The sequence below is a fragment of the Hirundo rustica genome, chromosome 27 (genome assembly GCF_015227805.2).
Source record: "Hirundo rustica isolate bHirRus1 chromosome 27, bHirRus1.pri.v3, whole genome shotgun sequence".
Classification (NCBI taxonomy): domain Eukaryota; kingdom Metazoa; phylum Chordata; class Aves; order Passeriformes; family Hirundinidae; genus Hirundo; species Hirundo rustica.
The window spans coordinates 1,659,555-1,685,039 of record NC_053476.1 but is presented as its reverse complement, the minus strand read 5'-3'; the positions used below and the strand labels follow the sequence as shown (position 1 = coordinate 1,685,039).

Genomic DNA, 25,485 nt, shown 5'->3' with positions numbered 1-25,485 from the left:
TGTTTGTCAGCTCTGAGCACAGAAACATTCCCTAAGAGCAGAGGAAGCCGGGGAGGAGGAGGAGGAGGAGGAGGAGGGTTGTGCTGCGGGAATAATGGGCTGGAAGAGGCAGCGCTGCCCTGTGGGGATGGGTCCCCGGGGCAAAGGATGCACAACTTGTCCTAGATTTCTTCCCTCCCCCTCCCTCCTTTCTTTTTTTTTTTTTTCTTCTGAGATCCGAGTGTATAATTGCAGGAGGGGACAAGAGAGAAAATGAGCTGAAGGCTCATAACTGCAGAGGCCGGTCCCTGTGAGCAAAGGGCCACATGTCCCCTTTTATCGCCAGCCATAATTCCCTCCTTGGCTCAAAGGCGGCTGTGAAAAGAGCAGGACTGGTTCAAACTTCCTTGGGGTCTCCGTGGCAACCAGCCCTGCAGGAGCCTTTTCTTCCTTTCCCCTCTTTCCTCTTTTGTTGTTGTTGTTGTTGTGTCATTAAAACTTCCCGGACTGAATCCCCACCAGGCTGCTCCGCAGGCGCCGCTCCAGACCTCCTGCCTGCCTCCAGCCAGCTGCCCTCGCCTTTTCTCATCCCCTGCACCAGCAAAGCTCAGCCCCAGCCCAGCAAAGCCCAGTCCAAACTCAGCCCAACCCAGAAAAACCCAGTCCAAACTCAGCCCCAGCCCAGCAAAACCCAGTCCAAACTCAGCCAAACCCAGTCCAAACTCAGCCCCAGCCCAGCAAAGCCCAGTCCAAACTCAGCCCCAACCCAGCAAAACCCAGTCCTAACTCAGCATCAGCCCAGCAAAGCCCAGTTCAAACTCAGCCCAACCCAGAAAAACCCAGTCCAAACTCAGCCCCAGCAAAACCCAGCCAAAACTCAGCCCCAATCCAGCAAAGCTCAGTCCAAACTCAGCCCAACCCAGCAAAACCCAGTCCAAACTCAACCCCAACCCAGCAAAGCCCTGTCCAAACTCAGCCCAACCCAGCAAAACCCAGTCCAAACTCAGCCCCAGCCCAGCAAAGCCCAGTCCAAACTCAACCCCAGCTCAGTAAAGCCCAGCCCAGATCCACATCAGGATATTTCTCCTGTCCCACTTCGTTCCTGCCCAATATTTCAGCTTCTTCCAGTTCAGCCCAACATCCTCAGAGTGCCCAGACAACAGTGGGGATCCTGCGGGCTGGGCTGTCCCTGGGGCCGTGGGGAGAGCCAGGGCTGAGCAGAGCCGCTCCTGCTCCAGGTGCCGGGGCTGCTGGGGACCTGCAGAGCCCCCGGCCTGGCACAGCAATGCCACATCCAGCACCTCACACTCTGAGAGAGCAGGGGACAGCCCAGGGTGCGAGATCTGTGGTGGTGTGAGGAGTGCAGTGACTTGGAGCCAGGGACAAAAAGCAAACCCCCATGGATTGGAGCTTCTCCTGTGCTGTGCTGCCTGTGCTGGGCTGTGACACCTCGCCAGGGTCACAGGGTGGGGTGGGAGCAGATCTGGGCTCTGGGGGGTGAGGCTCCATCTCTGCTCCCTGTGACAGGGACAGGACCCAGGGAACGCCTGGAGCTGTGCCAGGGGGATTTGGGATGGAGCTCAGGGAAAGGTTCATCCCCAGAGGGTGCTGGCACTGCCCAGGCTCCCCAGGGAACGGGCACGAGGCTGCCAGAGCTCCAGGAGCCTTTGGACAGCGCTCCAGGGATGCCCAGGGTGGGGTTGTTGGGATGTCTGGATGGGCCATGAGCTGACCTGGATGATCCCTGTGGGTCCCCTCCAGCTCAGGACATTCTTTCAGTCTCATCCCGTGATTCCAGATGGAAACATTTCCCAGCAGCTCAGCGAGGGGAAGGTCTCCAATCCTCGCAGTGCTCCGGGGCACTCACACGCAGCCACAGCCCAGGGAAAGCACAGCACTGATGGAAATCCACGGATCTCCTTCCCCTCCAGCAGCACAGGCACTCACGTCTCAGGGCCCCGCGGTTTCCAGCCACAACATCGTGGAGAATCACAGCCTGCAGCAAAAAATAGCTGCTCTCATTCTTTTACCGATCTCTGGGATACTGATGGGCTGGAGTCCTGGGGAAGGAGAGAAGGAAGGGGAGGAATGACTCTGCTCCCTCTGCTCTCCATCCCTCCCCCATCCCTGGGATGCATTCCTGCAGATGTCAAGGTAGACAGAGCTGCCTTAAACAAGCCCAGGACCTGGGGCGTAGTTTCTTCATGTGCTCAGCTCGTCCAATTAGTCAGATTTACTGCAGCCCTGAGAGGCAGCTCAGCCTCTCCCGTGCATCCAGGCTGCCCCAAACACGAGGTGAAAACTTCCCTTCCCTTCCAGCTTCAGAGGGACACCACGAGCTGGGCTGGCAGCGCTTTGTGTCGTGGGGCTGCTCCCAGGAGAGCAAATCTGCAACCAGAGCTGGCACACCTCTGGCACATCCTCGCCCACCCTCACCCTGCCCTGCTCCCCCCCATCCACCCACAGACTCCTCACACTCACCTGGGGGCTCTGCACAGACTCCCACTCATGCCTCCCCTGTATCCTCAGCTGCTGCTTCAAAGCGGTGAAAAAAATCACATTATTGTGCAAGAAAACCTTCAGAGACCTTTCCCACCGGCCTCAGACTGCCCTAAGTGCTCAGGTGAGGGCTGAGCAGAGCCCTAAATGGCATCTGGAAACGGTTTTCCCACTAAGAGCTGCCGGGTGATGGGAGAAGTGTCCTCCTGGAGCAGACTCAGTTTTCCCTTTTTTTCAGAGGAGAGTGGGGATGACTTGGAGCAGGGATGACACGGACAGAAGAGCAGGAGGTGACCAGGGAGCGCTTTAAAGCTGCACCCCAAGCTCTGTACGCCCGGAGCAGTGACCCCACATGATGCCAACACTATTTCAGGCAAATCTGTGCCAGTCAAACATAATAAAGTCCTTGTGTTTGCTGGAGTTTGAGCTGGGTTTCGTGGCTCCCTCTCTGTGCTCCACGTTGCCATAGCCACTAAACCCCGTGTGTTAGGCCTTCATTAGGGTTTGGGGTTTTTGTTGTTTCCTTCTGAACATCTCCTCGACAAAACAGAGGAAAGATCTGAAAATCTAACGGAGTTTGAAGTGTGAGGTGCAGAGGGAATTTATGTGGATGATGGTGAGAGGAAGGTGTTTTTATTGACAGCCTGCAGTTCCTGGGCACCCAGGCACTGGGGTGAAGTGTCCTTAGAGGATTTCTGGCAGTGCTGGAGGAGCCAGCAGCCAGCACTTCCACCTCCCTCATTCCCTGCGAGCCCCCAGCCGCAGAGAGGATTTGTGTGGAAAGGAGGAGAACTGAACCTCGGGCAGCACCATCGCTCCTTTTCGTGCCCTTCAGATCTGAAATCTGGGATCCCGGTTCTGCCCCCTCTTCATCTGCTCCGTATTTATCGAGCTCTGTGATTCACAGCTGTCCCTTGATGTTCTGGCTCCTTCCTGGGTACACACAGAAAATGTGATTTCCCCAGGTTTACAAGAAATCCAGGGACAGATAAAGAACCTGGGCCAGCAAAATCGTGTGAGGAGCTCTTGGGAAAGTTGAGAACACAACACAGGTTTCTTGATTTGGGTCCGAGAACAGGTGCTACAGCAGGTTACTCTGCCGATGTTTTAAAATGAAACCTTTCAGTTTTAATAAGAATATATCTTTTGTTTAAAAAATATAATGTTAAACAAATAAATCTTTTGTTTTTTAAAAAATATCTAATTTTAAATAAAAATATATCTTTTGTTTCTCCTTTTTAAAGGAAAATATTAAAAAACAAACAAACCAGAAATCCCAGGGCCATGCCCACAAGACTGGGAGACTGCAGGAAATTGGCTGGAGAGAGCTTCCACCATCACTGGTAGACAAAAATATCCCAAGTGGAGGAATTCTACATCACCAGCTTAGAACAGTTTGTAAATAAATGGAGATAAAGGCTATTTGCAGGGGGGGAGGGAAAGAGCCATAAAGTTATTGCTAAAAAGGTAAAAGCAGTGGCAAAGTGCCAATCTCAGAGCTGTTCTCAGAGCGTGGCTCTGCCCAGGTAACACCAACACCCAGCACTCCCAGCAGAGCTGAGGAGCCAGGAACAGCAGAGGAGCAGAGCCTGCAAGAGCCAGAGGGAACACAGGGATCCAGGAGAGAGGTTTGGCCAAGAAAAACGAGGAGCAGGGACGTTTAGAGGACGTGTCAATGTTACCTGTCACAGGTCAGCAGCCGACAGAGCCCTCAGAAATACTCAGGATTTTAGTAATTTAAGATAGAAGGAGTCAGGCAGTTCATCAGGCTGTGAGGAAGAATTTCCTCTCCTCTTTACAGATTTTCTATAATTATTTACTTTAGGACTGATAGGACTCAAGCGAATAGTCTACTATTTATTTTATGGACACTACTAATGTCCTATTTTACCTCCACTTTAGACTCTAACAACAAAATTTTGGTCTTCAAACCAACAAACCCAACTTGTTTTGGGACTTGCTAAGCCTTAAAAGACCATTGTCCAAGAGATTCACCTCCAGCTCCTGCTCCTGGCCATGCCCAGAGGTGAAATTCAGCCTTAGCACCCACTGTGACCTGGGGTGGAGCGGCAGGTCCAAGCCCTCTGACCCCTCTCATTGCTTAGGGCTGCACCACGGGCCTTGTGCCTCCCCTGCCGTCCCCAAACCTCTGAGCCAGGGCTCTAAACCCCCTCTGAGAGCTCGTCCCAGCCATCCATCCCTTGCCCTTGGCTGTGAGGTGCGGGTTGTCCTCTTCACATCACCCCGACCCTGGGCTGACTCCACCAGGAGAGGTCTCACGCTCCTCAGGGGTTCCACGCGTCGAAATCCATGCTGAGCACAAATCCAGGAGACTCCGTGGTCCCATCACCTTCCCCGGGCACTTGGCTTCTTCCTGCTGGCAGATTCAGATGGAGAAAGGGAGAAAAGCTGCAAGAAGGCAAAGTTGCACAGTCAGAGCCCGAGGTGAGGAGAGGCACGTTTCCAGTGCGATCACAATGCTCCTTTGCTGGAATGTTGTTGGAATAGACCAGAGGATCCCTTTGGATGCCTCCAGCAGCAGAGTTTGCAGTGCCACAATGTCCCACAACACACAAGGACCTCTGTACCGACATTGTAAAGGCGGCAGGACTTTTCTTGAGCAGCCAAACCTCCGACTTCCTCAACTCCTTTCATTTCTGGGCATATTGAAACCGGGCTATGAGAGTCAATATTGCCAAACTAGACAGAGTGATGTGATTGAGGAGACCCTCAGTTAATAAAACCGTCACTCAGCAGCACAAGGAGGTACCTATGAGTGAAATTTTGAAATTGTACTCTTTTGGGTAACTGTCATTTGCTCTTAGAAATTACATTTAAAATTAATGTTTGCTGTGGAACTTATAAATATTTGTTCAGGCTGGCATGAAATATGCCCAGGATAATTTTAGCATGTACGCATCAGATTTTCATTTCACAGCAGAGAAGACTCAAAGTGATTCTGTTCCCCTCACAGACAATGGAGTCTTCATCCCTGGGAGACCGGTCCTCCTCCCTGGGGAGCTGTGCCTGCCACCTCAAGGCTTTGGGGTCAAGGATGACACGACCGAAGACACAACTGAGAGCTGCCATTGTTTTCTGCTCGTTTTTCTGCTCGTTTTTCTGCTCATTCCACTGGGAGAAACTCGGAGCCAAGAGTTTCCTGGAGTGAGGTGAGGGACAGGCAGGACCTGCTGCTCCCAGCATCTCCAGTCCTAAGCAATTACAGACACACCCCACACAACCTCCTCACGAAAATGTGGGACCACACAAATTCCTCATGATGCTGGGACAAACAGATGTTCAGCGAGCAGTGGAACGGAGAAGTTAAAGGATTTGGGGGTGTCACCACGACACACAAAGCAGCCACACGCAGACAAGAGGTTTCACAGAGCAGAGGTTCCTCCGTCCAGCTCAAGGCTGAGACAGGGCAGAGAGAGAGCTCCTTTGTTTATTTCTTACTTTTTATACATTTGTGGGTCTAGTAGAAGATTGGCTTTTTGGGGTTTCCACCCCTCAGCCTCAGTGGCCAGACCAACTGTCAGTTACAATTGTTTTCAGGTTAGAAATATGCAAACAAAGGACAGAGAATGAAAAACAAAGGATTTGTTTATGTTACATCTGTGGGAAAAAGGTAGAACTGCTTTTAATATTGTACAAAGATCTGTAATATTGTAAAAAGGTCTGACTCCATTTTATGAAAAATCAAAAGGCTATTAAAAAACTCAGAAAAACCAGGGTAACATGGGGGGATGAGGATCTCCAGGAACCTCCTCAGACACCTGTAGGAGCCATGGAGAGCATTCCCATGAATTCAGTGTGCTTGGGATCAGCCCTTTGCTGTGCATCTTTGGGAACCTGCCAGTGGCCACGTCACTTTGGTGTGGGGGAGCTTTGTGTCTCTGCTCTTGCTGCGACACAACCCTTCCCCAGGCACACTGAGATCTCTGCCTGGCCACAATTCTGCTCTGAATTTGGGTCTGGGGTCACTTTCCCGCCTGGTTCCTGCAGAGGAAGCACTTTGTAGCTCATTATTGGCTTGGTTTATAAATGCCAGCACCCAGAAATGGATAAGGAGCATTTTGTACTCCCCAGTGTCTGGTGGACAGGAGCGTTTCAGCCGCCACAGAATCATTAAGGTTGGAAAAAACCTTTAAGATCATCAAGCTCAACCATCAACCCAGCACTGCCAGGCCCAGCAAGAGCTTGATGATGGTCTCCAAGCAGCAACAACTCAACTCAGATTTCAAAAGCTTTCCCCAGCTGGATTTCTGCCGTGTCTGAGGTTTTTGTGCTGTCCCATGGGCTCGGCCACCTGCAGTATCACTGAGACATCTCACTTCAGTCTCTCCATTCGCTGCCTCTCTAGCAGTGACACTTTATTGATGGAAATTCTGTCCCTCAGTATTTTAATCCTTTTTCTGTTTGTGCAGCTTCCGAACATCCACCAATACAAACCTGGGCAGCACTTCCAGTTCTGCTTTTGCCAGAGCAGCTCACGGGTGCTTCGGTGCATTTCACACAGCCCAGGGCTTTCTTTAGGCAGTGAGGGAAGAGTGCCTGAGACCATTCCCCAGCCCTGGAATGAGACAGGAGCAACTTCACCCATCCTGAAAAACTCCCTTGAGCTCCAGAACAGGTGGGTCATATCTCAAGGGCCTATTTGGAAGAGTTCCTGTCCCACACTAACCCCAAGATGTGCCTAAAAATCTCTTCAGGGCTGGGTAAGTTGGCTGGGCCAGCTCCACATCAGGGTCCATCTTCACGGTTAAAACCAAGGGCAGTAAATTTCGAGATCTGGGGGAGATTTCCAGTGTTTAATTTACTGGAGCAGATCAAATCCATGTGTCCTGGGCAACTGGGTTCAGTAAAACGCATCTGGGCTCCAGGAAGGTTTGCCAGGACAGACTACACCCAACGTCCCCTTTGGGAATCGAAATCCCACAAGAGAACAAGAATATTCAATATCTGTGGTGGGTCATAGTCAGCTGGAAAACCCATTGGAGTAATCCTGGAGAAATTCGGCCTCACAGTCCCTGCAGCAGAGGCAGGGAGTGATGGAGAGGGGAAGTGTGAGCAGGTGCTGAGTGTCCTCCCTTGGGTGTGCGATGGCAGCCACCTCTTCTGAGAGCAGCTCTGCCCCAGCTCAGCACCCAAACACACCAAAATCAGGCAACCCAGGACGGCAGAAGCAAGGGGCAGGAGCATCACAGGATCATGGAATGGTGTGGGTTGGAAGGAATCCTAAAGATCATCTCATTCCACCCCCTGCCATGGGACCTTCCACTATCCCAGGTGGCTCCAAGTCCCATCCAGCCTGGCCTGGGACACTTCCAGGGATCCAGCCACAGCTTCCCTGTGCCAGTGTGTAATTAAAAACAAAGAGGAATTTGTTTGTGCCCAGAGCCTTAAGATCAGGAGAAGGTCTAGAGCTTTCAAAACCATCGAGCTGCCCAAGACAGGACCTTGACTCTCCCTTACTGCCACAGCCCTGAAATAAACTGCTTTGTTGGCTGCTCCTAAAGCACCTGATCTCCAGGTGGTTCCACCCAGGGCAGCAACAGAGCTGCGTTTGCTGAGATGCTTTAGGAGAAAAAGCAACTTGTTTGTCTTCTCCCATTTCTTTGTCCCATTCTGTCGAGTCATCCCCCGTGCCTGCACAAAAGCTCCTGATAAAACAGGCTATCCAATAACAAACACTTTTACGGAAAATCTTCGTTGGGTCTAATTGCAAATCATGAAACTGATTAAGGGGGGTTTTTTGTTGTTGTTACATGCGTGGGGTTTCGATAACATTTTGATCTTCCTGCGCCCAGAGATGCACTTCACAAGCGATGCGTCCGTGGGACACGTCCCCGTCTGCCTGCTCCCCTCTCACCATGACGTGGCATTTTCTTCTCAATAGAAAGCCAGGCTGCCCCTGCTCCCCCCTCCATCCATCACCCCCAGACGCTGAAAACCTGGGCACTGCAGGTTTCGTTTCAACTTCGTCGCCAGTTTTGCCCACGCCGCCGCGTCCAGAGGGTTTTCTGCCCCGTGGTGCCCCCATCCCTGTCCCTCTGAAGAACAAGTTCTGTCTCGCTCCCACTGTGAGATTAATCTCGATCACGGCCACCCCTCGCCACAGCCACCCTTCATCCTTACCTTGCCGAGTCCTGGCGTTCAGGGGCAGCACATCCTGGGCTCCAAGTCAAATTGCGGGGGGGGGGGGCGGTAAAAAAAAATAAAAACAAATATAAAAATAATTTAAAATGAAAAAATCCTCCCCCCGCTAATCGCAGTGCCCCAGTGGAGTGTGGTGCACAGAGGGTTTGTCGGTGGCAGCCAGGGCTCGGAACAAAGTTGTGGGGTGGAGGGGGAGGAGAGGGTGATTGACAGCCCTGGGCTGAGCCTCATCCCTCACCTTGGGCCATGCGGTCTGATTGGCCGCCTGCTGACATCCCCGAGCCCTGCACTTTTTAATAGACGCTTTTGGATGATCTACGGGGGAAAGGCTTGGAGAGGTGTGTTTCTGACAAGCCAGAAAGTCACCCGAGCCACGAGGGACTTGGCTTCACTCTTTTTTACCCCCCCTCCCCCGTGTTTTTTTTTTTTTTTTTGCGCGTTTTTTTTTTTTTTTTTTTTTTTTCTGGGAGGAGGGGGATTCTTCATTTTGGCACTTCATGTTTTTCTGAAAACTTCGCGGCGATTTTCCCCTTGCACCAGCCTGGACTAATGGATTACCACCTGCTTGGACTAATTCTGTCTTTTCTCTTCAATGGCACAAAGGTCTTAGCCGGTTACCCAATTTGGTGGTAAGATTCCTTCCTCCCCTCGCCCTTCCTCTCCCTATGATTGATTAATGAATTCATTAATTATTAGCCATGGGAGCTGCGTGTTCCTTCCTTTTCACCCCTCGCCCCGCGGAGCTGCCCATGGCTGCGTGGTGGAGTCTAAGCGTAATTTCTTCAGATTTGACCTGTAATTAATGAAATCAGTGAAAAGTTTGGGGGTTATTTCGAAAGGGCCATGCCTGGGTTTCCCTTTGCGCAAATGGAGGCTTCCCCACCACTCTTAATTTCTCCATTTTCGGCACTGTAGCAATGGGCTCTTGGTTCGGATGTGAAAGGATGCGGTTTTATTTCCTTGTGCAATGGGAATTTTGTCTCTCGCATGACTCTGCCACGGGGATTTTCTTCCTTTCCATGAAACTGCAATTGATCCTTTAAAAAAAAAAAAAAAATTCTATTTTCTGTTTGGTTGCTGCATTTTTTTGGACTTCTTTCCCTTCTTTTGTTGTATTCTGTCATGTGAATTTAGTCTGGCAAATAACTCAAATGGCACCTGAGAAAACATTCGTTAGTAAAATTGCTCAAAGGTGGATTTTGTTCATTTTAATTATGGAAATGTCACTAATCTCCTTGCACCAACGAGAAAAAGAAATTTTAAAAGAACTGGTTGCATCTTGTAATAAGGCTGATAAGTGACCGGAGTTACTTATTCTAAAAATAAATCTAACAGTACATAAATGAATACCGTAACAAAATGCAATTGGAAGCCCTTTAAAACAAGAAATATAGAATTAGACATTCCAGGTCACTTAAATCCAGCAGACAGCGAGTTGCACAACGGAATAATTCAGTTTATTTCTGCCTTTATGTAGGATTTCTCGCTGGAATATCTCTTGTTAAGTTTCTGTATGTGCCAGGTAGGGGCCATGAGCCTGACGATCCGTAGGGGAAAGAGGGAGATGGTGGGATTTGGTGCTGCTGAGATTCTGGGGTTATTTTCGCCTTTCCAGAAAAGTCTCTCTCTTTTATTACTGAATTAGATCCTTTTGGTGCCAACATGGAGATGGCAAGAAGTAGGTGGGAGTGAACTTGGGAATGGACTGCCATGTCTGGGAATATTTAGAATTCAGAAAGGAAGAGATGAAATTTTTTTTATTTTTATTTTTATTTTCAATAATCCGTTTATTGCCGCGGACTTTGGGGATGAGAATGTGCCGTTCCAGAGGAGAAAGACTGAGGACACAATGAGAAGTCCCCGCTCAGGAAGCGTTTCAAAGCTCCGCAGGTTCATGAAATGGCTAAATCACAGCAGGTTTTCCTGGAGAATTAAATGATTTCCTCGCCCTGAGCGTGCCTGCCGAACTTCAGGCCCTCAGCCCTGGGGCAGGGCAGGCTCCCGAAATGCAGCCAGCAGCACTTTGATTCCTCCCATCCCTTTTCTGCCCGGTCTGGGCACCGCTGTGCGGGCACGGGGCGGGTCAGGATGCCAGGGCTGCGTGTGAAGGCAGGAGCTGCGTGGGGCAGGGACACCTGGCCATGGCATCAGCTCCCACCAGCCCCTGCCCCGCCTCAGGCTGGGCCAGACATCAGGATTTAACGCCCAGACCAAGGAGGGTTTCGGCTCTCAGCGCGAGGAACCGAAACCTCCTTGACAAAAAGGTCTCGTTTCTTTCCTCTTGTGTAGCAAAAATGTCCCCCTGAGCAAAACGTCTTCTGTGGCTGCTCTCGGGAGCAAACGCTGCAGACAGGTGTCTGCCCCACTCCCTCCTCCCCAAGCGCTCAGAGTTCACCCCGAAGGAACAATACAGAGGATGCAGGACACAGACAGCAGGGGCATGGCACGCAGCATCCCTGGGAAAGGAGGGAGCCGAACACGCTCTTCGCGGAATTTCATCCACAGATCCGAGTTTTGCATGTTTTTGTCGATTCTGGCGACACCAAAGTGCCTGAGAGTCTCTGCTGCTATGGAGGGACGTGAGCAGGTGCCCCATGTAGGGCTGAGGTTGCAGATTCTGTGGGGTTTAGAGGTTTCTTGAAGGCTGAGGGAGCAGCAGGGCAGAAATGTCTGGTCCAGGGCTCGCTGGCTGCTCAGGCACAGACAATGCTCCGGGAGCACACAAATTAAAGGTCTCCTTTGGTCCCATCGAAGGCTGTCAATATCTGCTCTGTGGAGATGAGGTTTGTGTGGTGGCCTCTGGCATGGTGAGATCCATGCCCTTAAAAAAATTCTCCAAATGTCTTCCTGATCCTTGGGCAGGCATGGAGCAGGTTTTGGGGGATGAGCCCTACTTGCAGGGCTCAGCACACCCCAGGACAGGGCAAGGGAAGCGAAGGTGGGGCTCAGCCTCAGCCAAACCCACCTCTGGGAAACTGGAGACCTCCCTGTGGCAGGGCCCTGGGGGTGCTGACAGGCTGGCACGACCTTCCTGGGAATTTTCCTGCTGGAGAGGGAACGTTCCGGCAGCAGCCTCCAAACGGATCCTCTCCGCTGTGGGACAGAAACGGGGGAAATGTTTATTCCTGTGGTGGGGAGGGCGAGTCTGGGGGTGCCCAAGGAAGAAAAGCGTGACAAGAAGGGCGTGTGAGCACCTTGGACACGGGTTTGGGGGTGGCTGCAACAATCCTGCTGCTTCAGCCAGACAATGCCGGGAGCCCGGCAGCAGCAGCGGATAAAGGCCAAGGGCTGGAGCTGCTGAGGGGCTCTGGGTTGTGTTTTACCCAGGGGCCAGGGAAGGACGTGGCCCTTCACATTGTCCAGAGAGAGGAGAGCCCAAGTGCAGCCCTGGAGCTCTGCAGGGGGCTCCTGGCCCAGCTCTGGGCACGGAGAGCACAGCAAAGGGAAGCTGCCTGTGCTGCACACCCGGAGCTGGGGGTCCAGGCAGCGGGATGGAGAAGCCAAGAGGGGGTTTCAGCCCAGCTGGGTTGTTGGAAACTCCCTGACATCGCCCTGTCCCCGGCCAGGCAGCTCTGAGTGAGGTCCAGGGGTGGCTCAGGCTGTGGATGGAACCTCCAGCGAGCAGGGGAGGTATTTTGACACAGGTCCAACCCTTCTCCACATGCTCCCATCCTATTACAGCCGTGCCAGGGAACAAATGGGGCACAGATGGGAAAAGGTCAGCGAAATGCTGCCTGTGAGTGCTGACAGGAGGAGCTGAGGCCAACAAAGCTCCCTCAGAGACGTGTCCAACCCTTTGGCTGTCTGGTTGCCGCTGCAGGAGGAGATGGGGAGCTGTGGTGGGGCTGTGGAGACCTGGCTGCTGCTCCTCCTGACCCTCAGGAGCTGTGGTGGGGCTGTGGAGACCAGGCTGCTGCTCCTCCTGACCCTCAGGAGCTGTGGTGGGGCTGTGGAGACCAGGCTGCTGCTCCTCCTGACCCTCAGGGGTGGCGTGGGTGGGAGCAGAGTGGGCAGCGGGGCTCTGGCCCCCTGTGGCACATGCCAAGGCCAAGCAAAAGAGGTGGTGATGACACCAAAATCCCCTCCAGTTGTTTTCTAATCCCAAATACCCTGATGGCACGGATAATACCATGGACAGACAACACCAGGAGATGTTTGAGTCACTGGGGGATCACGGTGTGAAGGACAGGCCCATGCAGTGTGTCGAGACTGATGGGTGGGCCCAGAGCTTTGTGGTAACTGTTCTGGGAGAATTTCTGGGCTGGAAACCCAGCCCTTGCCCCAAGCTGTGTCAGTGCAGGCCAGCACAGAGATTGTGTCCTAGGAAACAGCTAGAAATCACTCCCAGGGTGTGATACACGTGCAGGGGCTGAAGAACTCACTCAGAGAAACATTTCCACCCATGAGCTGTGAAGAAACACCAAAAGCTCTCCTCCTCCATGGGCAGCATTCCCCAAGAAGTCTTGAAAACCTCTGGTGTGTCATCAGCCTGGAGAAAGGAGTCAGGTTTGGGGTCACTGGTGTAAACAGGGAGTGAAAATTTCCGCCTCACTCCTCTCATCATCCCTCAAGATCTGGTACTAAAGAGCCCAAAGCTGTGACTGTCACCAGGTGCCTCTCCCCTTCCAGCATTCCCCCGTCTCTAAGCAGATGATCTGACAACTGCAAGAATGGCTTTATCCATCATAAGTTATTACATTTTATCTCTACCCCTCAGGAATGTTTTTTGGGGGAAGCAGGAGGTGCTGGCAGCTGGCTGGAGATCCCAGTGGCCTGGGGCCCTTAGGAAGAGGCAGGGAGAAACTCCAAAACATTCTCACTCATCCCACAGCAGCTTCCTCCTGAGGAAATACCTTTTTTATGCAGAGGCAGCCAGAGGTGACATTGACCTGGTCCCCTTCAGCTCTCAGTGCCTCACCTTGCTGGGACAGGCGGGAGCTTCATTTTCCTGGCAGTCAGGACATTCCCCTTCCCTGGAGATTCAAAACATTTTTACCCCACAGCCCTGTTACCCCTGCTGGAGGCACGTGGCCCTTGCAGCTTTATTCCAAAGGACTAAAACTGAGTGCAGCATCACCCAGGGACCTTTGGGTGGTCCCTCCAGCTGGGGATGTTCCACAGCAGCGATGAGGGAACGATGGAGGAGGTCAGTGGTGGAGCCCAGGGTGCAGCTCTGCACCCCAAACCGGAGCAGCCCCCGCTGGGAGAGCCGAGGCACCAACCACAGGTGCTGCTGGTGCTGTGGGGGGACTGACCCCTGCCCTCAGGCCACAGCTCCTCGTCCAGGGCTGGGCAGGAGCTCAGCTGGGCTGGGGCAGCGAGGGGCAGAGCTGGGCTGAGCTGTGGCTGTTCATCCTCACAGCCCTCAGCACCTGACCGGCCACAAGGGTTTGGGATCTTGTGCTTCTAAAGGGTTTTGTGGCCTTAAAGTTTTCCTCCAGCGTTTTTCCCCAGGCAGTGGGAATCCCTCTCCTCACCCACACCAATCCATGCCATGAAAAGCTGAGCTTTTGGAGCTGGGATTGGGGTTCATCCTGAGTGCTGGCTGACCAGCAGGACAGAGGGCAGCCCAGAGAGCCAGGGCAGATCTCTGAGGATGCAGAGCAGATCTCTGAGGATGCAGAGCAGATCTCCAAGGATGCAGAGCAGATCTCTGAGGATGCAGAGCAGATCTCTGAGGATGCAGAGCAGATCTCCAAGGTTGCAGAGCAGATCTCCGAGGTTGCAGAGCAGATCTCTGAGGATGCAGAGCAGATCTCTGAGGATGCAGAGCAGATCTCTGAGGATGCAGAGCAGATCTCCAAGGTTGCAGAGCAGATCTCCAAGGTTGCAGAGCAGATCTCTGAGGATGCAGAGCAGATCTCCGAGGATGCAGAGCAGATCTCCAAGGATGCAGAGCAGATCTCCAAGGATGCAGAGCAGATCTCTGAGGATGCAGGGCAGATCTCCGAGGATGCAGAGCAGATCTCCGAGGATGCAGAGCAGATCTCGTGAGCCTCAGCACACCCAGGGCCTGGCACAGTGCTCCAGGTGGCAGCTCTGGCTGGTTTTGTCCCTCCCTGCACAGAATCCCGGAGTGGTTTGGGTTGGAAGCAGCCCTTGGAGGTTGTTTTGTTCCACCCGTGCTGTGGCACAGGGCAGGGGAGTTCTGAGCTCAGCAACAGCTCCAAAATGCTCCCAGAGCGGGACAGCCCAGAGCAACGAGCAGTGTCACATCCCTGGAGATCAGAGAGTCTCATTCCTCCAGAAATGAATCCCTGGTGTCTCCTGGAGCTCCCCAGCGCCCGCCCTGTCCTGCAGGGAGAAGGATCTGACTCAGCCGAGAGCCTTTGTGCCCCAGGACACAAATCTGCGCTGCCGGTCCTGCAGCTGAGCTCGGTTTCAGTGGCCACAAAGCTCTGAGGAAGCAGCTCAGCTGCAGACCCCTTGCTCCTCCTTCGACTCCTTCGCTCAGAGCAGCATTTGCCAAAGCGCTAAAGGGAGCCCGAGGCAGAGCTCTGGGAGTTCAGGGGGGATTTGTGGCCACACGACCCGCTCAGCTGGGAGGACACAATGCCCCTGATGGGTCAGAGTCAGGCAGGGATCGGGGACAGAGCGACAGGGACAGGAGCCCACAGCTGGGCTCACCTGGCGCGCACCGAGCTGGGGGCGCCTGGGGCTGTGCTGCCGTGTGGGGGCACAGCCCGGGAGCGATGGAGAGAGCCTGGAGTGCGGCCAGGGGAGGTGAGGGATGCTCAGTGCAGGCTGAGCCTGCTTGGAGGGGTCCCACAAACAGCACGGGGCTGGGATTTTCACTCCAGGGCTGCCCAACCCAACCAAGGGCTCATCCCTGAGGGGACTCCCCTTGCAGGGGGTGAGGAGGGACTGTGCTGGGACGTTTGTAGGATTGGACTGCACTGCCCTGGCTGGTGCTGGGAATGTCCCACTCCGGGCAGGAGCTCGGACTGGAGGCCCCAGGGACGCTCTCAGTGCCAGTGACGGGCGCCCTTTGCCGAGGCCAGTGCTGCCAAAGGTGATCTTTGAGCTTCCTCCTGACAGACAGCTCCAGGGTCACTCCATTCCCAGGGTACATTTAATGGGGGGTTGTGGCTTCACCAGGACCCCCAGCAGCTCCAGGCCACGGCCCCACACCCACAGGACAAACCTGGAGTCCCCCCTGTACCCCCTGCTCCACACAGCCCTTCAGTGCCCAGGGAGAAGGCACTGCCAGCCCAGCTGGGCCAGGACAGGCCTTCAGCTCATGTGCTCACCCACCTCTCTCAGTGAGAGCCCAGGGGAGCTGTCCCCAGCCCTTCCTCCCTCCCTGAGAGCAGCCTCTGGGTCACTGAATCCCTCCTGATTTTGAATTTCACTTCAGCTGACACTCAGGGGCCATTTGATTTCTGCTGCTGTCCTGGAGGACAGATGGACATCTCTCTGTGGGCACCAGGGCTGTGAGCAGCAGTGCAAGGTTCTCTTCCCCCTGACACGGGCGGTCTGAGTCTCAGTGATGCTCCTCAGACCCTTCCACTGCCAGGTCAAACAGTTCAGCGAGGCTGGATTTCACATGGAAAGGCAGGGAAACGTCCAAGCAGCCAGTTTTAAAGGAAAAAAAATATAAAAACCCACCAAAAAAGCCCCAAACATTACCCAGGAAATAATGCAGACAAAAGAACTGAGCTGTCTGTGAAACATGCAGGTGCAATGCACAGCACTTCCCGTGATCTCTGCCGTGTTCTAGCAGTAACATTTTCACCCGACCTGTGCTTCCCATCCCAGCGTCCAAGGCTCGGCAGCAGCTCTCTGGAACCCCCTGGGGTGCGGGGCACGGAGCCCTGGGGGTGAGCAGCACTTCAGCCCCCCCAGCACCCCTCTGCCCCACTGCTGCCCCTCCCTGCCCCTGCCAGCCTTGCCCCGAGCCAAAGCTGTGCCTGTGGCAGCCTGGCTCAGCCTGAGCCCGAGCCCGGAGCGAGTGGAGCGTCCCTGGTTCGTCTGGCAGGAGTTTGGAGCTGCTCCCTAAACTCACTGCTCTCACTGGCTGCTGGCTGAACGTGTGGCACCGTGTCAAGTACAGAACATTTCTGAGCATTAAGGTAGAAACTACTCTGAGTTCAGAGTCCAGCCACTCACCAGTGCGGACACCTGACAGCCCCTGATGAAAGTCGAGGCTCATTCCAGGAATGCTGAGTAGCCATTGGCATTTTTACATTATGAAGCTCATAGCAAAGGCATCTTGAAGGTGGATTCATGGATTTTCTTTGTGTCCACGTGGTTGTGGTGCTGTGCCAGCAGAGACTGGAACCTGCAAACTGAAATCCAGTGCTCTGACTGAAACCCCTGCTGTGTTTAAGGCCACTCTTCCCAAAGGCAGCAGCTCTCAATGGAGCTTGGGGTGGAATTGTGCTCGACCTGGCGCAGCCAGGAGAGCTCTGAGCTGCACCTCAGGGTGTTGATCGACAGCCGGGGGATTGTGATGGGATTCTGAGCCAGGGCTCTGCTCTAAGTCACCAAGGCACTCTGGAACTCTGTAACATCCAAAAATTCTGTCTCAGCCCTGACCTTGGAAGGGCTGGAGCCTCCTGGTGACCCCTTTGTGGGTGGATGGAGCAGCCCAGTGGCTGCAGACTCCACACCCGTTTTTCACTGGCTTTTGCTGGGATGAAATGAATTTAATGTTCACCTGCTCCTGCCCAGAGCCTCATTCAGTTCCCAACACCACTCAGAGGATCTACCAGGGATTTTCCTAAAGGACCTGGGGAGGTTTTGTCAGGAACTCAGCTATAAAATTTACATATCACATACACAGTTACAGCTCGTGCTCCTTCCCTCACCTGGAGCTGAATTTCAGCTTTCTGTGGCATTGCAATCTTAGTGCTGCTGACCTGACCTGAGGTCCCTTTGGTGCCCACAGATGGAAGTGATTCAGGGATGCTGAAGCTTGTGGTGAAGTCACAGCGATGCTGGATGTGCTGAGAGGTTTTCAGGACCGGGCTGTGTTATTTAGGGTTGTTTGGGTGAAGTTTTCAGGATAAAGGCAATGTCTGGATGGGACAGGGATTTATATCAGAGACAGGCTGAGATTTCTGTGTTTGTTGTGCTGTGATTAACAGCTGGAGCCCTTGAACACCCCCTGTGCCGTTTGCAGCTTTTCCTGGGATAAGCTTTTCCTTGCGACAGAGGGATCTTGAGAGCCCCCAGCTCTCCCACTCCAGGAACTCTCTCTTTCCTAACACTTGGCTGGGACCACACCCAGGACTCCTCAGAAATCCCAAACTGACCCCAAAACCAGGCAAACCAGGGGTCTTTTACAACCCCCCCCTCATCTGCCCTGTCTGACCCTGCCCTGGCCAGGGGGTTCCTCTTTCCTGTCACACATCAGCAGACCCCAGAGCTGCTGCTGCGGGAGCCCAGCATCACCTGAGCGAGGAGCTGGGAGCCCTGGCTGGGAGGGAGTCCCTGCCCGGGCTGTGCATCTCCAGGGCTGTCAACGCAGATGCTTTGCTACCCCTGGAAGGTGAAAGAACCACGCCTTGAAAAGCAAATTTGCTCCTGCTAAAGGAGCCAAAGTCTCTAATTCCTTTTCTGAAGATAGGCTTCCTGGTTTGCTAATTTGCCAATTTGTCTTCTTCACAATTCACTGAACCTGTCTGCTTTTAATTAATCTTACAAATCTAATCAGGTCTAACTGGCACCTTTCCCAGGCCTCACACTTTTGGATGAGAAACGTTTTCCCCGCCGCCCTCCAGCACCACCCTGGCTCAGGCTCCAGATCTTCCACCGCCTTTTCCACGAACAGACCCTCACTGGGGCAGGAAGGGTTGGTGTGGGGTGATAAAACCTTGAGGGGTTTTTTATTCTGATCCCATTTCTACGTCACAGGATCACCCAAGGTTCCTGCAGTTACTTTCCAGAAATTGTGGAGATTTGTAATTAAGAAATTTGCTGTGGTCCTTGAAAAATGTCACAGGAGCTTTTCACACTCCAAACAAGTTCCACTCCTCGCTCCTTCCTCCCGGGAGCTTTGGGAGTTCCTTGCTGCCAGGGGCACATTTGCAAGGCAGGTTTTACCTGCAGAGGTCCCTTAGATATTTTTTGGGGGGGGTGTTCTTGTTGGGGTTTTGGCGTTTTTTTTTTTATTGCTGCAAAATATTTCCATTGTCTTTTTAAATTCTGATTATTGCACGTTATCTGCTCTGGCCTGATTAGGTCTGGTGAAAACCAACTCCCCTTCAATAAGTTTTTAATGAAATACTTCTGTTGTCTGTTTGACAGGCAGTTTATGCAGAACACCCAGCCGTGGCTCTCTCTATATTTTCACTTTTCCTTTCAGTTTGCTCATTTTTCCCCTATGAATCTAAAACTAAGGTCTCCAGAAACAAAGTCCTTGTCTGTGGGTTTGGTGGGACAGAGGCTGCTGCTTCTGTTGGTTGAGAACTTAAAAAGAGTTGGGAGTTGATATAAAGGATTCTTTGCAATGCTCAGGATCACAGTTTGAGAGGCAAAACCCCCAAAGGAGACCCTTCCCTTGTGTGCTGGGGCTGGATTTTCACATCCTTTTGGGAGCAGTGACACCTCTGTGACATCCCTAATCCCAGCACCGGGAGGATTGGGAAGAGCCAGGCAAGAGGGACACAGTGGTGACAGCACCACCATGGACACGCTCAGAAGCTCCTGAAGTTGTTGAAAACCATCTTTGATGCCCAGAGGACTCGGATGAACCCACCCAGCTGCTCAGAAATGCTGTGACCCCACTGGGGGCAGATGTTTCCAGCTGTGCCTCCCACCACAGCCCTGCTCTGCCTTTGTCCAGCCCGTGCCAGGAGTCCTGGCTCAGTAGTCCCAGTCCTCAGAGTGTCCACGCTCCTCGTGGGACAGGAGTCTTGGGTTTGGTGTCCATTTGTGCTCCCCCCTGGATCCCCTGAGCCCAGCAGCCCCAGGACCCAGCCCCCAGAGTGCTCCTGAGGCTGCTCCATGAGCAGGGCTGGGAGAAGGAAACTCTTGGGCTCCACCTCAGGTCTTGAGACCTCGGCTCAGGGGGTGCGTTGACTTCTCTGTGGTGGAAACCACAAACAAACCAGGAGATCAGACTTCTGGTGAGGTTCTGAAGGCTTTCTGTGGTTCTGTGAATTCAAGGCTTGCTGGGAACACCTGAGGAAATGAACAACGGGGTGTAAAATCCTCCCCTGAGGGCTGGAGTGAAGTACATTAGAAAAGTGTTCTGTGGGAAAGGATGTAAATGCTCAAAGAACTTTTGCCTTGAGGTTGGGTTTTCAGTTCCTTGAGTCAGATCAGGCTCCAGTAACTCCCCAGTTCCCTGGCCTTACACAAAATATCACCCAAGAGAGGGTCCCCATTCCTTCACCCAGCTGCCCAGCTTTAAACTCAGTTAAACTTTGCTCTGGCTGGTATGGGGCTGGGAAAAAAAAACCCAAACATATCCCCAGTGATTAAAAATAATAAATTTCTCAGCCATAACAAACCTGTAAGAAAATACCTAAATTTTCAGATTGATTCATCTCTGTTCCTGACCAAAACCCCTGGGAGTAAAGGATATTTCCCACAACTTCAGATCAGATTATTTGTTTCAAAACACAGAAAAGGCGATGGTTTGTGTTTGTGAGGAGTCAACAGCAGAGTTTTGCGAGGACACAAAGTGTCCAACACTGGGAAGGGTTGGGGGAACAGAGATCAGAGAAGTGAACAAAGTTGGGCATGGCATGGCATGGGATGGCCTGGGATGGCATGGGATGGGATGGGATGGGATGGGATGGGATGGGATGGGATGGGATGGGATGGGATGGGATGGGATGGGATGGGATGGGATGGGATGACATGGCATGGCATGGCATGGCACGGGATAGCATGGCATGAGCCTTAAGGTCCCTTCAACCCAAACCGTTCCATGGTTTTGTGATGGTTCTGTGATGAAGTTTGGTCATGACCACGCTGCTCAGGGTGGTAAAGCACAAAGGAAACCTCAGAAGACAGGAGTGGAAGGCACTCAGTGGATAATCGAATTAATTGCAAACGGCCATGAAATGCTGCAGATCGGGAAAAGGCTCCCAAACCTGCACAGCATCGATAGAGGTCAGATTTCCTCTTAGGGCCTGTCTTTGACAGACATTTTTATGGAATGGTGTCTGCAGTTGGTGCTTCACTGCTCACTAACCAAGAAGTGAAGCTGTGCAAAATCCACGAGAATTCGCTTTGCTGCTCCTCCTCTTGCCCAGATTTTTGGGGCCCAGATTTTTGATAAGTGATAGGAAAAGTCACTTGAGAGCTGTTATTGGATTTGCTCTCAGGACAGAAAATACCAGCATGACATTATTCACTCAGCCGTTATTTATCTCATTGTTACACCCCAAGTCTGTTCGCAGATCTTTGCATTTCCTACAGAATGAGGAAAGCACACCAAAAACCCAGCAAGGGACTGGAAGGGCTGAATTTCTTCAGGTGAGGAGGCAGTATTTAGATTTGTTGCTTGGACAGAGACGATTCCAAATGGATACAAAACAGATCCTGCAGCTCACAAGTGATGGCAAGAGTGTGGCGAGGAGCAGAAGTTTATTGCTCAGATTTAAGAGCCCCTTGTGGGATGGGTCAGGGGGGCAGCCAAACCCCACCCTGTTCATAGGAGCAGAACCAGCCTGGGCACTTCAGTCCTGGTCTCTGCAGAGAGAGGCAGCCCAGGCACCCCCTGAGATCACACCCCGGACTGTGGGACAGCTGAGTGCCTGTGCTAATTCCCATCCAGGGGGTCTTTTCCATGATGTCTGAGCGTTGGGAAGCCGCTTTCCAGTTCCAAACTCTGTGATTCACCCACCACCACGGCCCCCCAAAGGTCTCGAGGCCTGAGGTGCACTCCAGCCCTCAGAGGAAGATTTTACACCCCATTACTCATTTCCTCAGGTGTTCCCAGCAAGCCTTGAATTCACAGAACCACAGAAAGCCTTCAGAGCCACATGGGAAATGTGATTTCCCCGTTTGTGTGTGGTTTCCACCCAAGCAGAGGAGTCAATGCACACCCTGAGCCGCGGTCTCAAGGCCTGAGGTGGAGCACGTGGGGAGGGCTCGGATGACCAGAATATGACCACTGGGGGATGGCCAGAGGGAGATGACCACTGGGGGATGGCCAGCACCCTCACTGGCCTGAGTGGACAGGTTCCCTTCCTTCCCTGGATTTCTGCGCTGCTCGTTCTGGTCCGAGCATGCTGTCCCCTCGTCCCTGCCAAGACACACTTCGTTGGGAAATGCGGACATTTCCTTTGGTTCGGAGGCAGGGAAGGAAGGTGGGTCACGGTGGGAAGGGCTGGCAGTGGCAGGAGAGGGGACAGCAGCCCTGGGAGGTGGCGTGGCCTCGGTCACACACAGAGGGACAGCCCTGCCAGGGCACAAACAAACCCCAGCGTCTCTCTTTGGAGGAGAGGTTTTACAGTGCTGAAAACCTCGCTGTGTTTATTGCGGTCACCGCCTGGAAACCCGCATTTGCATATGCAAATCTTACGCATTTATGCAAATTGCGGGTCGAATAATATTATCACAGTCCCTGCAGAATAGATCCTCTCCCATGGCAAATCAGTTGATTGTGTTTTCCAAACCGAGAGTGGCACTGCCTAGAGCAGCACTGCTGAACATAACATTTCTATCTGGAGCAGGAACAATGCAGGGCCCAGTCCTGGGCACACCCAGCCCCTTGTCAGCAACTTCATTCAGGCTGTGCTGGTTCCTGTGGAGGAGAAGCAGCCCCAGCCCCAGCCTCAGTCCATCCCATCCCATCCCATCCCATCCACCCCATCCCATCCCATGGATCCCATCCCATCCCATCCCATCCCATCCCATCCCACCCCATCCCATCCCATCCCATCCCATCCCATCCCATCCGGTCCATCCCATCCCATCCCATCCCATCCCATCCCATCCCATCCCATCCCATCCCATCCCATCCACCCCATCCCATCCCATCCCATCCTGTCCATCCCATCCCACCCCATCCCATCCCAGCCTCTCCCTTGCCTGGCCCGTCCCTCTCAGCCAAACCCTGTGTTCGGAGCCGGGACAAGCCGGGCGAGCAGATGCCGGGTCCCCGCCCAGCCCCTGGCAGAGCCCTGAGCCCCCCAGGGCAGCGCTCGCCCGGGACGGGCTCCTCAGGGCAGAGCCGGTGCTGCAGCAGCGCTGATCCCCACGGGCACAGGGATGGTGCCAGGGATTCTGTGATTCTGTGATGCTGTGATTCTGGATGTGGGGAACTGCCCTCATCCCAGGGATCCCCTCGGTTGTGGAGGGGGGTCTGAGTGACCCCAAACTGCCACAGACTGAGTAGAAAGGGGATTTGACAGAGCTCCTGTTGCTGTCTGGGCTGACTTGAGGCTGGGCTGTTCTTCACTCACACCCAGTCTGACCCCAGGAGCGTTTTGGCCCCAGTTTCTCCCCAGCAGTCACTCAGGTCACCCCCAGGCTCCAGCGCCGTCGGCACTGCAGCAGTGACCCCCCCCGTGCCCCCCCGTCCTGCCCCACTCCAGGGAATCACAGAATGTCCTGAGCTGGAGGGATCCCCAGGGACCATCCAGTCCGAGCCCTGGCCTGCACAAACACCCCAACAACCCCACCCTGGGCACCCCTGGGAACCCAAACCCTGCTGAGCTCTGTTAGGCTGGGTGGTAACAGAAAAGCAGAGCTGGGGCTTGAGATTACAGCACGAAGCAAGAGGGTTGCAGGGAGCAACAGAACAAAGTGGAGCAGAAAAATCCGGGGGTGGGAGATTTATGGAGAAAGAAATTTGTGACTGAGCAAAGGGATTGTGACATTTTGGGGGTGAGAGCTTCTCCCATGAGAAAGGCAATGGCTTTTAGGGTGGGATTTTTCACAAGTGACGTCGGGTGTTAGAACCCAAACTGGAAATGAGAGGCTTTTGGGGTCAGGTGTTTAAAAAGCAGGAGGTTGGGAGGTTTGAGATTTGGGATCATTCCCATCTCAGTACTGACCAAGGAGGACACAGGAGGGAAAGAGGAGAAAGGAGAGTTGGGGAGGGGAGGAGGAGCTGCCCGAGCAGTGACACTGGCTCTGGACAGAGTCATGGCAATTGCAGCTCCCAGCTGTCCCAGAAAGCTCAGCCAGGCCGACAAGCTAGAGTGTTTTCAACAATCCTTGTCTTTGTGGCAACGGCATTGAACTCACCCAGCACATCCTTTTTCTCTTTCCACTCTTCCCCACCACCACCCTGCCGTGTGTCTCTCCATCCTGCCCTCTAATGTGATGGATCCCAGAACGGGATCAGTCAGATCCATCCTAAAAACCCCACAGAAATGCTTTGTGTCCTTCAGCATCAAATCCATGGTGTGTTGCCAAAGAATTGAATTTTGATCGCAGAATCAAGGGATAGTCAGGGTTGGAAGTGACCTCTGGAGATCACAGAGCTCAACCCTGCTCTTAGCAGGGACAGGCAGAGCAGGGTGCCCCGGGCTGTGTCCACTTGGGTTGTACTTCCAAGGATGAAATCTCCACAGGCTCTCTGGGTCACCTCTTCTGTCACACTCACAGTGAACAAGGGTTTTCCCATGCTCAGAGAGAATTCCACGGTTCTCACTCTGTTCTCATTGTCCCTTGTCCTGCCAGAGGAGTTTGGCTGCAGCTCCTCCACCCTCCCTCACCAGTTATTTCCACACATTGCCAAGGCCTCTCCATGGGTTTTTCTCCTGGCTGCACAGTCCCAGCTCTCCCAGCCTCTTTACATCAGATGCTCCGACCCAAAACCACCTTTTCTCCTCCACCAGCTGTGCAGAGGTTCCACAGCCCCTCAGGCCATTGGAGAGGTCACTGTGATCCTCTGCAGTGCTCTTACCTGTCCCCACAGTGCCCAGGACTGCAGGCAGGGCTCAACGCTCACCTCTCCTTCATCTCCACTCTCCCCAGTCTCTTCCTCTGAATCTGCTCCTGTCCAAGCAGAAGGGTCCCAGAAGAGCAAACCCCACCTCAGTTCCCTGCACTGCTCCCCTGCACGAGCCTTTGAGTGTGCCGAGGAGCTGCTGGGGCACGGAGGGTGGCACCACCAGGGACTCTGTTCCCTGAGCATCCTCGTTCCTGTAGGAGTCAAACCCCAGCTGAGCACGGACCACGACACCCAAAGCTTCCACAAGAGCTCCTCTGCAATGTCCTGGGAATGCCAGGCTGGCTCCAGGCCCTCACAGCTCTGCTGTGGGTCAGGGCTGTGTTCCTGTGCCAGCCTGTGGGAGAAACATCCCCACGGCTTTTCCAACAGCCTGGTGGCTTTCCTGCTTACCTGCCCAGAAGGTTTCCTGCCCAAGAGCCGGTGCACCTGCATGGTTGGTGCTTGCAGCCTCATCCCGCTCCGGTGGGGGTGGGAGGTCAGGAAGGGATAATGGGATCCCCAGTTTGGGATAACGAAACACCCAGCGCCCAGCCCACGTGTCCAGGGTGCAGCGCAAGGACCTCACCAGAGGGGAACAGGTGAAACAGGGCACTGTCCTAAAAGTGCAAATTTTCTCCATTTGTTACAAGGAGAGATGAGCTCAGGGGGAGGTGACCAGAAGGGCACCCAAGGGAAGTTCCCTGAGCCACCTCTCAGTGTCAGTGGATGGATCTCTCCAGGCTCAAGCACTTCCCATGGAAAAATCGGGAAGTGACCTCCCAGATGTGCCTGGTCCCTGCTGGCTGGAGGAGGAACCAGCACGAGCAGAGTGTGCAGTGAGGGCTCCCTCTCTGAGCACACAGCCCCACTCTGGGCCACTGCTCAGCGAGCTGTGGGGTCACAGACCAGTCATTTAATTCATCTGAGCTCCAGGATCATCTGCTGGTCTCTCACCACCAGGGCTGGTGCTGCTCTCCGCTGGACTCCCAGCTCTGTGTCCA

General features: G+C 53.5%; 1 protein-coding gene across 1 annotated transcript in view; it reads left to right on the top strand.

The window, feature by feature from the left end:
* The first annotated feature begins 9,188 nt into the window (after nt 1-9,188).
* The window catches only part of WNT3 (Wnt family member 3), a 40,316-nt gene continuing 24,019 nt past the window's right edge, over nt 9,189-25,485 (top strand). Inside the window, exon 1 of the mRNA XM_040087354.1 lies at nt 9,189-9,269. Within this exon, the coding sequence (XP_039943288.1) occupies nt 9,190-9,269 (80 nt within the window). The 5' untranslated portion in view covers nt 9,189. The remainder of the gene's footprint in view (nt 9,270-25,485) is intronic.